Here is a 14,317-nt window from a genome sequence, read left to right as displayed (position 1 = left end):
TTTTTTTTTTTTTTTTTTTTTTTTTTTTGTCATTCTTAACTCATTCATTCATTCTCCCATCATGTGTTCCTTCTCCCATTCCTGCCCTCATTCATTCAGTCAGTTGTGCACTCTTTTACTCACATTGACTCACACTCCAGTGCAGCTCTGCAGAATCCGTGCCCTCCACCATGTTTCCCACAAGTAACTGGGCCCAGAGACTTACCAGCTGCCAGCCTCACCGTCCTTGTCTGTGGAATGGGTGAGACAGTATACGCACATAAAGCCCTGCCCCCAGTGCCTGGCCTACAGTAGGCACATAATAAAAATTGTCACTCAGCTATCAAAGATCTAATTGGGCCTGTATACCATGCTGAGGCTGGGTCCTGAGGACAGGGAAGGACGTAGAACATAGTAGATGCTCAGTTAATTCCACAGGAAGAGAGAGAGGACTCAGCCCTGGGCTTGGTCTCCAAGGGCCGGGAGGGTTTGTGATGTGTCACACTTGAGAGTGGGACCCACTGAGGCATCCCTGGCACACAGGTTGGCACCCTGGATAGGTCAAAGTGGCTGATGTGTGGGCAGATTTAATGAAGGACTCGCAAAGCCACACCCTCTGGGCCATAGACATTTCACTCCTGCAGTCCACTAAGTACTGCTAGGTGCTGGGAACCAGGGGAGATTGAGACAGATGTCCCTGCTATCACAAGGGTCCCTGGAGAGACAGCCACATGCCTATAGATCTGTGAACCCTAGTGGTCAGAGGTGTGATGTGGGGAATTCAGGGTGGGCAGGACAAAGGGGTGGAAACCTGAGGTGGGCCATGGCGAGGCAGGGGCACAGTGACACTTGGGAGAAATCACTGCTTATCTGGCCATGGAGTTGCCTCCTCCTTGATCCCCAACTCCAGCCTCCCTGACCCACACCCGCCTCACCCCACCCAGCAGCCTAAGGCACCAGTGAACCTCTGAATCAGGTCCCTGTCCCATGGCTTCCACCTGCCCTTCAGGGTGAAGCCAGGTCCTCTTGGAGCCCAAAGGACCTCTGTGTGAAGATTGTGGCAGAGAAGGAACCCAGAAAGAGACCTGAAGGGGCCCCAGGGCTTCAGTGTAAGACAGGCGAACAGGAGCTGGCAGAAGACAGGTGTGACCCAGGAATGAGTGGCGTGAGGAACCAGTACAGTTCTGGGAGGGGGACAGTCCAGCCTGGTGAGTGGCAGCCAGGAAAGCCGGCATCAGAGGACAGAGAAGTGACAAGGGATGGGTGAGGGAGCCCAGAACCTGAATCAAAGGGCAGAGGTCCATTGGCAGGTAGTGGAACTGAATCCAGCTTGCCCGTGCTGCACCTGCTGTGTGACCCTGAGCCAGTCACTCCGCCTCTCTGGGCTAAGTAGGCCAAGTAACAGGATGCATATCTCAGAGGTCTGCTCGGGTCCTGGGCACTGCAGGGTGCCAGGTCCATCCCCAGCCTCCACCCCTCCAGGCCAGGGGCTCCCCCTGACTTGACAGCCACGATGTCCTCAGACATCCCCCAGTGTCCCACACAGGGGCATGTACACCAGGATGATGTGACGATTTCCCAGACACCTGGGACAGGTAGGTTGGAGGCAGAGCAGGAAAACGGATCTGCTGGCTCTGGCCTCGGGTATCAGGGTTCCTGGACTTTTCCTTCTCCATCCCGGAGCACTTGGCCACGGCCACCTCTCAAAGCCTGAGGCAGGGTGCCGTGGACACTGCTGCCACCCCAGTTCTCCCTGGCTCCCTCCAGCCCTTCCTTCCCATGCCCACCAGTCGCCAGAGGCCATGTGCTGACCAGCAGCAAGCAGATGGCATTGCCCCTGCTCAGAAGACCCCACGGACCTCACTCAGCATGACGTGCCAATGGTGGCCAGGCATGGTGGCACACATCTGTCATCCCAGCACGGGGGAGGCTGAGGCAGGAGAATCACCATGAGTTCAAGGACAGTCTCGACTACAATAGTGAGATCATATCTCAGGAAAAAAAAGTGATTGGAGGAAAATTAAAAAGAATAATTTGTTACCTGCAAAAAAATGATATAGAATAAGTGCTTCCCTGGCAAGCGCAGGGCCCTGAGTTCAATCCTCGGTTCAAAAAAAAAAGATATCAAATTCAACTTCCAGCAGTCACCAGTGAGCGTGGTACTGGGAACTAAACCAGGGCTTTGCACTGAGCTCTATCCCCAGCCCTTCTTAATTTTTATTTTGAAACAGGGTCCCACCCAGAGCCCAGGAAACCCAAGGTCAGATGGGAACCAGGACCAAGGTCCTGGCGGTCAACACAATAGCGCCACCTAGCGGCAGTTCGCAAAGGTGCGACACGGCGGGGACCGCACACCGGGCAGATGCGGGCACCGCCAGCACCGGAGCGCGGGTCCCAGGGACACCAGCAGGACGCGCCGCAGTCACGGTGTTTGCTTTCTTCCCTCGGGGCTGCTGCACAAAAGCTTGAACCTGATTCTGCTGCCTGCTGCGAAACCGGAGAAGGGCCGGCCAGGGAGGGGGGTTGGTGGCCAGGTGCCCGCGGGCGAGGACAGAGACCAGGTGTCCTGCGGCCCTGCCGCTGCGGAACACCGTCTCATCACATTCGCCAGTTAAGACCTCATACTACCTTTTATTTTATTTTTTAGCTTTTTTTTTTTTTTCCTGCCAGTACTGAGGATGGGAGGAACTCAGGGCCTTCACGATGAGCTATATTCTCTGGCCTTTCAATTTTTTTATTTTATGCTAAGTCTCTAAGTTGTCCAGATTGGGACTGAACTGGAGACTCTCCTGCTTCAGCCTCCCAGGGTGCTGAGATGACAGGCACACACGAGCCACCGCACCCCTAACTCTGCCTTTAGTCAATGCAGTGTCCCATCTCCACTCTGAGCCCAAGTCTGATCCAGTTCTTAGTTACACAGCCACGGAAGAAGCCAGGTGTCTCACTCCCTGGCTGTGTGACTTTGGATGACTTCCTTAACCTCTACGGCCTGCCCTCTACAAGGAGGATAATGGAAGCTCTGACAGTAATGCATTTGTGAGGATTCAAGTGAAAAAAGGAGCTGGGGTTGGTGGAGAGAGAGGTGGAAAGAGGCAGAGAGACAGAGAACTGTGGGTGGGGCGTAGCCCCGTGGTAATGGAAGAGAAAGCCTGAGAGGCAGTCTCACAAGGGCACTGTGACCCTGGTGGGGACACTGGGGCCCTGGTCTCGTGGCTGGAACCAGAAGCAGCTGAGGGCAGCCAGGGCAGCCGGGAGGAAAGGAGGCTGGGTGGGAGAAGCTGAAGGGGACGACTTGGACTCGCGGTTCTGGGGAGCCGCTGAAGATCCCGGAGGACGGGTTGCAGGAGATGAGTCCAGGGAGTGGTGGGGACAAGTGGGTCCTCAGCCAGATCCCAGAGACTGGCGCATTGGGCATCGGGTGTGACACTCACCTCTGGCTTCTTAAATCTAGCGCGAAGGGTCTTCATAGCCAGTGCCTAGCCACCTGGAAAGGAAGGGGCAGAGCGCGTGAGGGACCCGCCCTGAGGAGCGCGGACGCTCCTGCCAAGAACCACTGCCTCCTCCTGGGCAGCCAGGGCTCCCAGGACAGACACCGCTTGCTCCCTCTGTCACCAAAGGTCCCTGCTGCTGTGTGTCCCAGAAAGCCACTCGCCTTCTCTCTCACTCTCCTGGCCTACAAGGGAAGATTTTATTGGTAGAGTCATTTCTGCCAAGGCCTTTTATTTTTTCCTCCAGTGATCTCCTATTCATGGTCTACAGCCCGGGTTCAAAATGCCATGCTCTGGGCTGGAGAGATGGCTCAGTGGTCTAAAGCACCTACTTGGAACAAGCTTGGCAAAGCACAGGGACCGCGGTTCGATCCCCCAGCACCACATGCCAGCCAGCCCCGCCCCCTGGTGGGCTGAGCTGGCCACACACATACACACATACACACAATAAATGTAATAAATAAAAATAAATAAATATTTAATAAAACAAAATGCCATGCTCTGATCAACTGTGCTTCAGCAGTCAGGGGCTCCTTAGGGCCTGGACGCAGGGCTGAGGCCTCTGCACGGAGTGCATGTCAGCTCCTCAGACAGCAGGCCCTTGCAGCTAAGTGCTGGGCTGGCCCCTGTGGGTGGCAGCAGTGTTCCCGCGGCAGGTGCAGCCTGGCTGATGGCCATGTGTGTGCGCGCATGCGCCCCCCCATGCATGTGCAAATGCGACTGTCATGCTGCTCACTGCGTGCATGGTGTCTGGGCTGCACGGGGTCTCCTTGAGGTCCTCGCCTGCCTCCCACAGGGGCTGGGTGGGGGGATCTTTTCCTGCTGGGGATGCCCCAACTCTTCAGGCCACCTGCTGCTCACCTGGGAACCCTTTGCCCACCTGTCAGCCAGACCTCCACCCACCTGCCGCTGCCAAATGACTGCACCACCAGATGACGGTTCTTTGGTTCTTCATCACCTTCAACCACACTTCCCCATCACCTCATCCACCACTGTAACACCCTCAATCCGCCCACCCACCCCAACCTGGCATCCACCCATTCTGCACTCAGTCACCCACTATCCATCCACCCACCCACTTCTCCACCCATTCGCCCCCCAACCCACAACCCATCCAGCCACCATCATCCCTCTGCTTGTTCATCTGCCAGCCCATTTTCCCATCGGCCACTCATCCATCCACTTACCTAAGCTGCCCAATCACCCACTCACCTACACAGCCCATCCGAATGTCTGTCTATCCACCCCCGCAACACTCATGCAAACATCTGCCCATCTGTCTGTCCACCCAGCTACACACCTGTGCACCCACCAACTGTCCATCCATCCACCCAACCACCCCTCTACCACCCAACGTATCCATTCACTCACCAGCCACCTGGCCCTTTTCCTCTGTCCCTGACTAAGGAAACCTCAGTCACACCTTGAGCAGGTGTGAGAAGACACTGCACAGCAGCCTTTGGTGGCCTGGGCAGGAGGGCACGGCGACCTGGGGAACTGCTTCCTGGGAGATGTGGTGCTGGCTGCGCAGGGCCTGAAGGCAGGTGGGGTGCTGAGCAATGGCGGGGGACAGAGACACATCCTGCAGAGCCCTGAGGCTGGGGAGCAGGCGGGGTGCGCGTGAGTCGGGTCAGTTTCCCAGCCCACCTCCGCTCCGCCCCCTACACGAGGACTCCTGGCCCACGGAGCCTCCACCTGGGACCCACATCGGCTTCACTTCCTCTCCTACCTCCCCGCCCCAGCGCCTAGCCCCCGTCTCCAGCCCAGGCGGCTCCGGTTACCCACTCCCACTGGGCCGCACTCGCACCAGCAGCTCCCAGGGCGCAGCTGTGACACCCGATCGCCCAGGGGGCCAGGGACAGCGAGGGAGGAGACAGCTGGCAGCAGGGCTGCTGCTGGCCCTGGGCTCAGGTGGGAAGACACCCAGTCTCTGCCCTGCCGTCGATGCACTTATCTAAGCTTCTGGAATGAGCCCTCCCGAACCCCAACCTGTGCACTGGCAGTGTCCTCTCCCAGGAGCGCGTTTTCTGTACCGCGTCAACGGGAGCCCGCTCCTCCTTCTATCTTTTCTTTTCTTTCTTTTTTTGTACTGAGAGTCGAACTCAGGGCCTCCCTGGGCAGTGCGGTGCTGCCGAGCATCACCCCCGGGCCCTCCTTCCTCCACCTAACTCCTGAGCTGTCTTCAGCTCTGTGCTCCACGTCCCTCTCCCAGGAGCCTTCCTGCACGTCCCCAGCTGGGTCCGGAGCCTCCTCCGAGCTCCTCATGGCCCTGTGCCCGCTGTGTCTCCCACCTCACCCCTAACCCCCGTGTCACCACGGCCTGGTCACACACGGTAAGCTGCAGAGATAAGGATGGTGCTGGTTTTTGCTGCTTTGACATCAGGCAAGAGCTCAACACTGGTCTCTTAACCGGGTCTTCAAGGCCACCAGCATCAATGACCTTAATCAGCTTCTCTGTCCTCTAGGGGCAGCATGGCCGGACCTACGAGACGCAGCCTGCGCCGCACTCATCCAGAGCCCTCTTTTGCACCAGGGTCCTTGGTCTCCACTGAGTGAGACTGCCTCCTTCCTAATGAATAAAAAGTGAAAAGAGCCATTGATTAATTGTTCCCCTCATTTTAGAGGTGACTGGAAAACCTCTCTCGTGGGAGTCTCTTTCGTCCCGCCCGAGTCATCGGGTACTCCCTTGTAGCAATTGGAAACTTATTCAAGTAGGCTTCTCTGTTCCAGTACTTAAGATGGCGCCGACAGCGTCACCAGAAGGCGCATGCGTCGTAGAGAAAGCGGCAGGGCGCACCGGACGGGAATATGGCTCCTCCTCCCTTCCCCGTCCCACCCCACTTCCGGCGGAACCAGCCTCAACAAGGGAAACTTTATTGTTCTCATTAAGACAGCGACTATGTCGGTGAACTACGCAGCGGGGCTGTCGCCCTATGCAGATAAGGGCAAGTGTGGCCTCCCCGAGGTGAGTACGGCGGGGGATCCCCGAAGATCGCCTCCATGCCCACGGGCTGGGCAGAGCTGAGGACAGGTACCAGGGCATTGTGGGAATATCTGCAGGCACTTGAGCTGGACAATGGGAAGGACTCCCCAGGGAGCAGGGGGCGACATCCCCTGGGCGCCCTGCACGGGGCTTGCACAGCTTTGGGTCACCTGACTGGGGCCGCTGGAGGGACCCGAGCCTGGGATGGGCGGATGGGCTGATGGGGAGGAGAAAGGCATAACTCCAGGACAGGACTCAGATGCCAGACCCAGGACAGGATGTGGCAGGAAAGGCCTTCCAACCACTGGGACAGTGACGAGGAACCTTTTAAAGCTTTCAGTGATAGCAAACAGCGGGCTGCGGCACAGAGGTTCACCACTACTGAACTAGCAGAAGTGCAGGAAGACTGTCCCCTCCTCACAGTGGGGCCTGGAGCAAGTCACCTCCTTCCTAGGTCTCCGCCTCCCATCTGTGAGGTAATGAAGGGACCCAAGGGCTGGTCCCTTCATTCTAAGGTTCCTGTACGACAGCTCTGATGGTGTCACACCTTCCAGGAACTGCTCTTCCTGCAACTGTAGTTCACTTTATTCCACAAACATTTCTTGAGCAATTACCTAAGTGTAGAGGTGCAGGCGGCAAAGCAGGCTAAATCCCTGTTCAGTGGAGATAGACAAGAGGCGCGTGGAAACCAAGTGACTGGGGAGGCATCAGTGTAGCGACATTTGAGCCAAAATCTAAAGGATTTTACCTTTTTTTTAAAATTATTTTTTATGGAACCGGGGATTGAACTCAGGCCCTTGCGCTTGCCAGGGAAGTGCTTATTCCATTGAGCCATCTCCCCAGCCCCGCCAAAATCTAAAGGAGAAGAAAAGGAGAGCTGTGGCCAGGTCTGGGGAAGGAACATTCCAGATGGAGAGCATGCCCTGTGCAAAAGCTCTGGGGCAGCCGGAAGCCCAGAGTGGTGCAGGAGCAGTGAAGAGCCTGTGTGGCTGGAGCAGAAGTGAGGGCAGAGCCAGCAGGGGAGGTGGGAGGGGACAGGGGTCATACAGGTCCCACCAGGCTGCAGGGAGGACTTGGGCTTCAGTCTGAGGGAGTTGGGAGCCATGGAGGGCAGAGGAAGGCTATGAGGACAGGCTGCCTCCGTTCTCCTCCCCGGGTAATGTGAAGACAGGTCAGGCTGTGGCCCATGCCCTGGCCACCTGAGAGACACATTTGGACCCCTCCATTCCTGTCTCCCACCAGATCTTTGACCCCCCAGAGGAGCTGGATCAGAAGGTGTGGGAGCTGGCCAGGCTGGTCTGGCAGTCATCCAATGTGGTGTTCCACACAGGTGCTGGCATCAGTACTGCCTCAGGCATCCCGGACTTCAGGTCTGTGAGCATGAAGGGGAAACTGAGGTGGGCCCACCACCCTGCCAGGTGCTTCCCTGGAGCAGCAGAGTTCATTCCACTGCCTTTCTTCTGTCTGAATCCCTGGTACTAGGGATGGGTTAGACCCATCCATGAAGTTACAGCCAAGATTCCACTTCCCTCATTCACCAGAACCTGGTTACCTGGTCTGAATTTAGCTCCAAGGGATGTTGAGAAAAGATGGCCTGATCTTACCTAGTAAAAAGGATGTTGAGAAAACATGGTCACCTGATCTTACCTAGCTGCAAGGCATTCTGGGAAATTTAGTCTTTAGACAGTCTGGCCACTTACTTCCCTTTTATCACCATAGGGAAACTCAAAATTAGGAGCAGTTAATTTCATGCACACCTACAAATATTCTCTTATTAGGAGTTGGTGCCAGGCACGTGGCTTTAACTTTGGGAACTATTTTCACCCCAAATGAGGGTGTGAGACTGACTGAAATACCCACTGCATCCAGCAGCCTGTGTTAGGAATTGTTGGTAAAAGGCAAGGGTCATGCCAGGTGTGGTAGCACACCCCTGTAATCCCAGCACCCGGGAGGCTGAGGCAGGAGGACTGCCACGAGTTCCAGGACAGCCTAGACTATATACTGAGATCTTGTCTTGAACTACCAGAAATGAAAAGAAAAAAAAACACCAAGAAGCAGCTCAATCTGGTGGCTCACCCTGCTAGGTGCTGCGCCACCCCTGGCAGAACAGCGGTAAATTGCATTTATTTCTTTTTCTCCGGCCTATGTGGTCCTGCCCAGAGTTCCACAGCAGGAGAGCAGATTCCTTTTTCTTGAAGGCATGTTAAACCTCTGAGGCATGAATGCTTTCCTCCCCACAACCTGCTGTGGCTCCCTACTGCCGCTCTAGAATTCTGAAGCCAGGTTTAAAGTTGAAGCCCTTTCTGACCCAGCCCTGAGCCCCCTCTCCACTCTCAGCCTCTGCAGTTTTTGCTGTGACCCCCAAATCACACATTTCCCAGACTCAGACCGGGCCCCAGGCCCTTGTCTCTCCCTATGGACTGCCTTTTCATCCCCCTTACACTGCCTCTTCCAGGTAGGCTTCCCACCTGCCCCAGCCAGGGCTCTCAGCCGCCCCGGAGCCCCCAGCTCCTGGTCCGTTCTGGGGCCTGACTGTCCAAGGCTGCAGGGCTGGGTCTCCTTGTCCCCTGCACAAAATTGAGCCTACTTGGAGAGCAGAGGTTTGGGTCCACCCAGGCCCAGCATGCTGGATGTCGTGGCGCACTCCTGTAATCCCAGCACTGAGGAAGCTGAGGCAGGAGGATCCATAGGAGTTCCAAACCAGCCTGAAATACGTAGTGAGACCCTGTCTCAAAAATCCAAAACCAAAACAAGACCTCAGTATCATGTAGCCCGGAATCAGGCTCAGTGCAGCAGCAGTAGCCAAGTGTTCGCTAAAAAAAATAATTAAATATTGCTCACCCATGCTTTCTCTCCCTTTCCCTCTTCCCATCTCTTGGTAATTCTGCCAATTCTGTCTTGCTTTCTCTTTCGCTTTCTCCATCTCTCTGCACCTCCCTATTTTTGTCTCTGGTCCTACCTCTGCCTCCTCTCCTTTTGTCTCCGTGTCTGTTTCTCTCTGCTTCTGACCCTCCACACCCCTCTCTCCCTGCCTCCGCCTCCACCTCCGGCCATCGGCCATCAGGGGCCCGCATGGCGTGTGGACCATGGAGGAGCGGGGCCTGGCGCCCAAGTTCGACACGACCTTCGAGAGCGCGCGGCCCACGTGCACGCACATGGCGCTGGTGCAGCTGGAGCGCGTGGGGCTGCTGCGCTTCCTCGTGAGCCAGAATGTGGACGGCCTGCACGTGCGCTCCGGCTTCCCCAGGTACCGCGCCCAGCACCAGCCCCCCCTCCCCCCCTTCCAGGGTGCCCGGATGGGGCGGAGCATCCTGGGCTGGAGGCAGATGGTGCGGGGAAGACCCGGGGGCTGCCAGGCGGGTTGTGGAGTTTACAGCTTGTTTCATTATTGTTCCGCACTGGGTGGAACCCAGGGCCTGCCCACTGAGCTCCATCGCCAACCTTTTTAAAAAATTTTTAAGACATGGTCTTGCTGAGTTTTCAGGCTGGGCTCGAATATGGGATCTCCCTGCCTCAGGCCTCAGCCTTCCGGGGAGCTGGGATAATGACAGCCCGTGCCACCAACAGTGGCACATTTGGGACTTTTTAGCATCCATCTTTATTGATTTTGTATTTTGATTGTTACTGGGGAACAGGTGTGATTTCTTTTCCCCCAGTGCGGGGGCTGGAAGCTGGGCCTCGTGCAGGCTAAGAGGCGCTCACCACCGAGCTACACCCTGTCTCTTGTTTCTTTCTGTTAAGAAGACCCTGAGTCTAGCTCCACGCCTTAGGCACGTAAATAGTTTCTCCAAGAACTGATAACTCTGGATGTTGTAGGTTGTTTTTTTGGGTTTTTTTTTTAATGTATTTGGTGCAGGGTCTCACTACACAGCTCAGAATCATAGTGATCCTCCTGTCTCAGCCTCCTCAGTGCTGGGATTACAGGCGAGTGCCACCACGCCTGGTCTCAGTGGCCCGCTCAGCATGCGCTGAGGGGCACGGCCGGTGCAGCATGTAGTGCGAGGGATCGAACCCTGGTCCTTCCACTTGCCTAAGCAGGCGCTTAGTCTGCTGAGCTATCTTGCCAGCCCGATGTTGCGGTTTTTAAAGTTTCCACCTGTCAGTTTCTGAGCAGAATGATCTGGCTCCAGGAGCCTCAGGTTAGGGAGAGCCCTCAGGTTATGGTCAGACCCCTGTCTGACCATCCAGGGGTCAGACAGCTTCTTACCCTTTTGAGTCACAGTGATTAACTAGACAGATAGCTACAGGGTGACAGGTGTGTCCCCCGCAACACCAGGCTTGGGATGAGGGCCTTGGGCAGGGTCGTGAAGAACACCGGGGACCTAGGTCACATCCCCCATGTGCATCCAATCCCAGTATAAACCAGAGTGGGACAGGACATACTCTGCTTATTGGGCACCTGCTGCATACCATACCTTGCCCTGAAGATTTGGGAATTTGAGTTTCTGTCTTCCAACCTAGCCGTATTAGGTTGCCTTACTCATACGGGGTGGGCTGCATTTTGTGAAGGCAGTGGGTGCCTGTGAGCAGAGGTGGGTTCGGTTGTGTGGTTGATGATCCCTCAGGCTCAGAGAGGTAGGGCTCCCTGCCCAGTGGAGCACAGCACACAGATGGGGCATCGGAGCTGGGAGAGCAGAGAGGGCATCGTTGGGCTCTGGATGAGGGGCTGGGGTTTCGTGGGGTGTCCCTGAGGAGGAGGGTGTCCTTCCCACCACTCAGCCACTTCCTGCCTGCCCCCCAGGGACAAACTGGCAGAGCTGCATGGGAACATGTTCATAGAAGAATGTGCCAAGTGTAAGACGTGAGTGTCGCGTGGCGGGAGGTCTGTCGCTCTCCAGGGGAACCTGCACAGGCCTGACAGTGACCCTGAGGCCCAGGGCGGTGAGGAGCAAGACCCAGGGAGGGGGCAGAGTCAGGGCTGTTTCCTGGGGCTGCAGAAGCAGCTGACCGAAGACTGGGGGCTTCAGTTCACAGAAATGACGTCTCCTGGGCCCGCAGGCCAAGGCATGGTGCCTGTAGGGCAGGGCGGGCCCTCAGAAACTTTTCTGGGGGCCTTCCTACCTTGCTGGTCCTGGTGGTGACCACAGACCTGGCCTTAAATCACTAAGTTGCCCCTGTTGGGCTAGAACTGGCGATCCTCCTGCCTCAGCCTTCTACCATGCTGGGATCCTAGGCATGCACCGCTGCCCCTGGCTGTCTCTCCTTTCTTAGAAGGATGCCAGGCAGGTGCCCTCAGCCAGTGGAGCCTGCAGAAGGCATCTGAGGACTGTATCCTCAGCTCATGCTGAACCTAAGCCGGGGACCCTAGGCTCTGCTGTGACCGCTTCTCAGTGCCATCGGGGTGAGGAGACAACCTGGACCACGACCAGGGCCCAGTGTCAATAAAACTGTGGGCAGAACACAGGACTGAGAGCCAGATGTGACTACAGAGCCACAGGTGCCCTCCTCCTCCCTGTAATTAAGGCCACTTAAGGGCACATCACACTGTGGGTGCAGTGGCACACACCTGTCATCCTTGCTACTTGGGACGCTGAGGCAGGAGGATTTCAAGTCTGAGCCCAGCCTGGGCAACTTAGTCAGACCCTGTGTAAAACACAAAAGGCCCTGGTTCCATCTCCAACACCACCGAAAGAGGCATCCACACAAGGCTACAGGCTGGGCTCATCGGCCGTCTCCTCCTCCCTGATACAGGCAGTATGTCCGGGACACAGTTGTGGGCACCATGGGCCTCAAGGCCACCGGCCGGTTCTGCACAGTGGCCAAGGCACGGGGACTGCGGGCTTGCCGGTAAGTGACTGTGTCCAAGGCCCAGGCGCCCATGGGGCAAAGGGCCCACTGACCCTCAGCTTTCCTCTGCAGGGGGGAGCTGAGAGACACCATCCTGGACTGGGAAGACTCTCTGCCCGAGCGGGACCTCGCTCTTGCTGATGAGGCCAGCAGGTCTGAGGTCCCTGCTTGCTGGGGGTGGAGGACGGGACAGGGACAGGCAGAAGCAAGCTGGTCAGCATGCAGGGCTGGGACTGGGCTTGGAGCTTGGGTCAGAATGGCTTCCTAACTCAGCCTGTACACGTGGTTGTCATCCCAGCACTCTGGGAGGCTGATGCAGGAGGATGCCAAGTTCAAGCCCTGCCTGGACAATTTAGTGAGACCCTGTCTCAAAAAACAAAAGAGGGCTGGTGATGTAACTCGGTGGAAGGCCCTGGCTTCAACCCCCAGCTCTATCAAAAAATTAATGAGAAGGGGGTTGAGGGATGCAGGAGCAGGAGAAGGCCAGGGATTTGGTGCAGCGCCTGCCTGGCGAGTTTGATTCCCAGTACCAAAAAAAAGAAAAAAAGAAAGGCAGGTAGCTTCCCTCAGCAGGGACTTCCCAGCCTCCATCCTTCCTTCTGGCCCTGGCAGGCGTTGAGTTTTCTGCGCAGACCCCACACACAGTCTCCTGCCCAGTGGTGCTGGCCAGGGTCCACCATTCCCCACAGGCCCTGGAGGGGAGGGGCAGGGGCAACACCCAGGCCTTGGCTGGACCCCAGAGCCACCTTTGAGTGCTGACAGGCGGAGCCAGCAGGGTCTCAGCACTTAAGCCCACATCCTTGTCCCTGTCCCCAGGAACGCAGACCTGTCCATCACCCTGGGCACCTCTCTGCAGATTCGGCCTAGTGGGAACCTGCCCCTGGCCACCAAGCGCCGAGGCGGCCGCCTGGTCATCGTGAACCTGCAGCCCACCAAGCATGTAGGTGCTGCCACCCTGTTCTGCCTGGTGTCCCCACGCCCCATGCGCACCCCGCCCTGACCCTCCCATTCCACAGGACCGCCAGGCCGACCTGCGCATCCACGGCTATGTGGACGATGTGATGGCGAGGCTCATGCGACATCTGGGACTCGGCATCCCCACCTGGCATGGGCCCCGTGTGCTGGAGCGGGCACTGCCTCTGCTGCCCCGGCCACCCGCACCCCAGCTCAAGCCCAAAGAGGACAGTGAAGAGAAGTCCACAGCCTGCCTCAATGGCTCTGTGCCTCCCCAGCCCAAGCCCGAGCCTTGCACCCCCAAAATGGAGCGGCCTGACAGCCCGGGCCCTCACCAGCCTTCCAAAAGGCTGAAAGCCGAGGCGGTGCCCAGCTGACCAGCAGACCTGGGAGGGCAGGACATTTTCTAGGAACTGCATATTTTGTCCTGGTGTCTCTGGTACTGGATTTGTGCCTGGGGCTCTCAGGATGCTGAGCTGGGTGTTCTTACCCTCTGTGGCTCTGGGTTAGCCTGTGGGGTGCAGGAAACGGCCACCCCCAAAGCTGCCAGCCCAGATGTCTGCTGCCCCACTGGCCCTGGCCTCTGACTGAGGATGCTGGGAGCAGTAGCCGGACCCTCCGGGTTTCTAGCCCACGCAGGAATCTGTTCCCTGTGTCCTCCAGGACCCATCCCTCAACTCTGATCTCCAAACCACTCACGGACCCTCCAGCAGGGAAGCACAGGGCCCTTGCCCACCCTCCTGCAGGCCTCCAGGAAGCCTCTGGCAATAAAAGCAGAGCTCCTGTCTTGCATCTGAGTGTGCTTAGGTTCCCTGTGTGGCCAGGCTGGGTGGTGCACACCCATCCACCTGGCTGCTCTGGAGGCTGATGCAGGAGAATGGCAGGTTCAAGATCAGCCTGGGGAACTTAGCAAGACCGTCTTAATAAAAAATAGAATGTTGGCGCATGCCTGTATTCCCAGCACTGGGGAGGCTGAGGCAGGAGCATCATGAGTTTGAGACCTGCCTGGACTACAAAGTGAGCTCAGGGCCAGCCTGAACTGCATAGCGAGACCCTGTCTGAAAAAAAATAATAATAATAAGTAAATAGGGGCCGGGGAGATGGCTCAGAATAAGGGCTTGCCTGG

General features: G+C 57.0%; 1 protein-coding gene across 4 annotated transcripts; it reads left to right on the top strand.

Annotated features, from left to right (window-relative positions):
• The first annotated feature begins 6,302 nt into the window (after positions 1-6,302).
• On the top strand, positions 6,303-14,083 carry Sirt6 (sirtuin 6). Of its 4 annotated transcripts, XM_004632744.2 has the most exons (8): positions 6,309-6,432; positions 7,693-7,820; positions 9,515-9,697; positions 11,192-11,251; positions 12,142-12,237; positions 12,310-12,390; positions 13,054-13,177; positions 13,254-14,083. In XM_004632744.2, the coding sequence occupies exons 1-8, from the start codon at positions 6,367-6,369 to the stop codon at positions 13,566-13,568; spliced, it is 1,053 nt and encodes a 350-aa protein (XP_004632801.1). In that variant the 5' UTR covers positions 6,309-6,366; the 3' UTR covers positions 13,569-14,083. The 4 variants fall into 4 exon arrangements, with proteins under 4 accessions (XP_023572513.1, XP_004632801.1, XP_023572511.1 ...); XM_023716745.1 differs by lacking the exon at positions 7,693-7,820 and having other exon boundaries at positions 6,303-6,432; XM_023716743.1 differs by lacking the exon at positions 11,192-11,251 and having other exon boundaries at positions 6,345-6,432.
• Positions 14,084-14,317: the final 234 nt, after the last annotated feature.

Source organism: Octodon degus, unplaced genomic scaffold, assembly GCF_000260255.1.
Source record: "Octodon degus isolate 3935 unplaced genomic scaffold, OctDeg1.0 scaffold00050, whole genome shotgun sequence".
Lineage (NCBI taxonomy): Eukaryota > Metazoa > Chordata > Mammalia > Rodentia > Octodontidae > Octodon > Octodon degus.
This window is presented reverse-complemented; position numbering and strand designations above follow the sequence as displayed.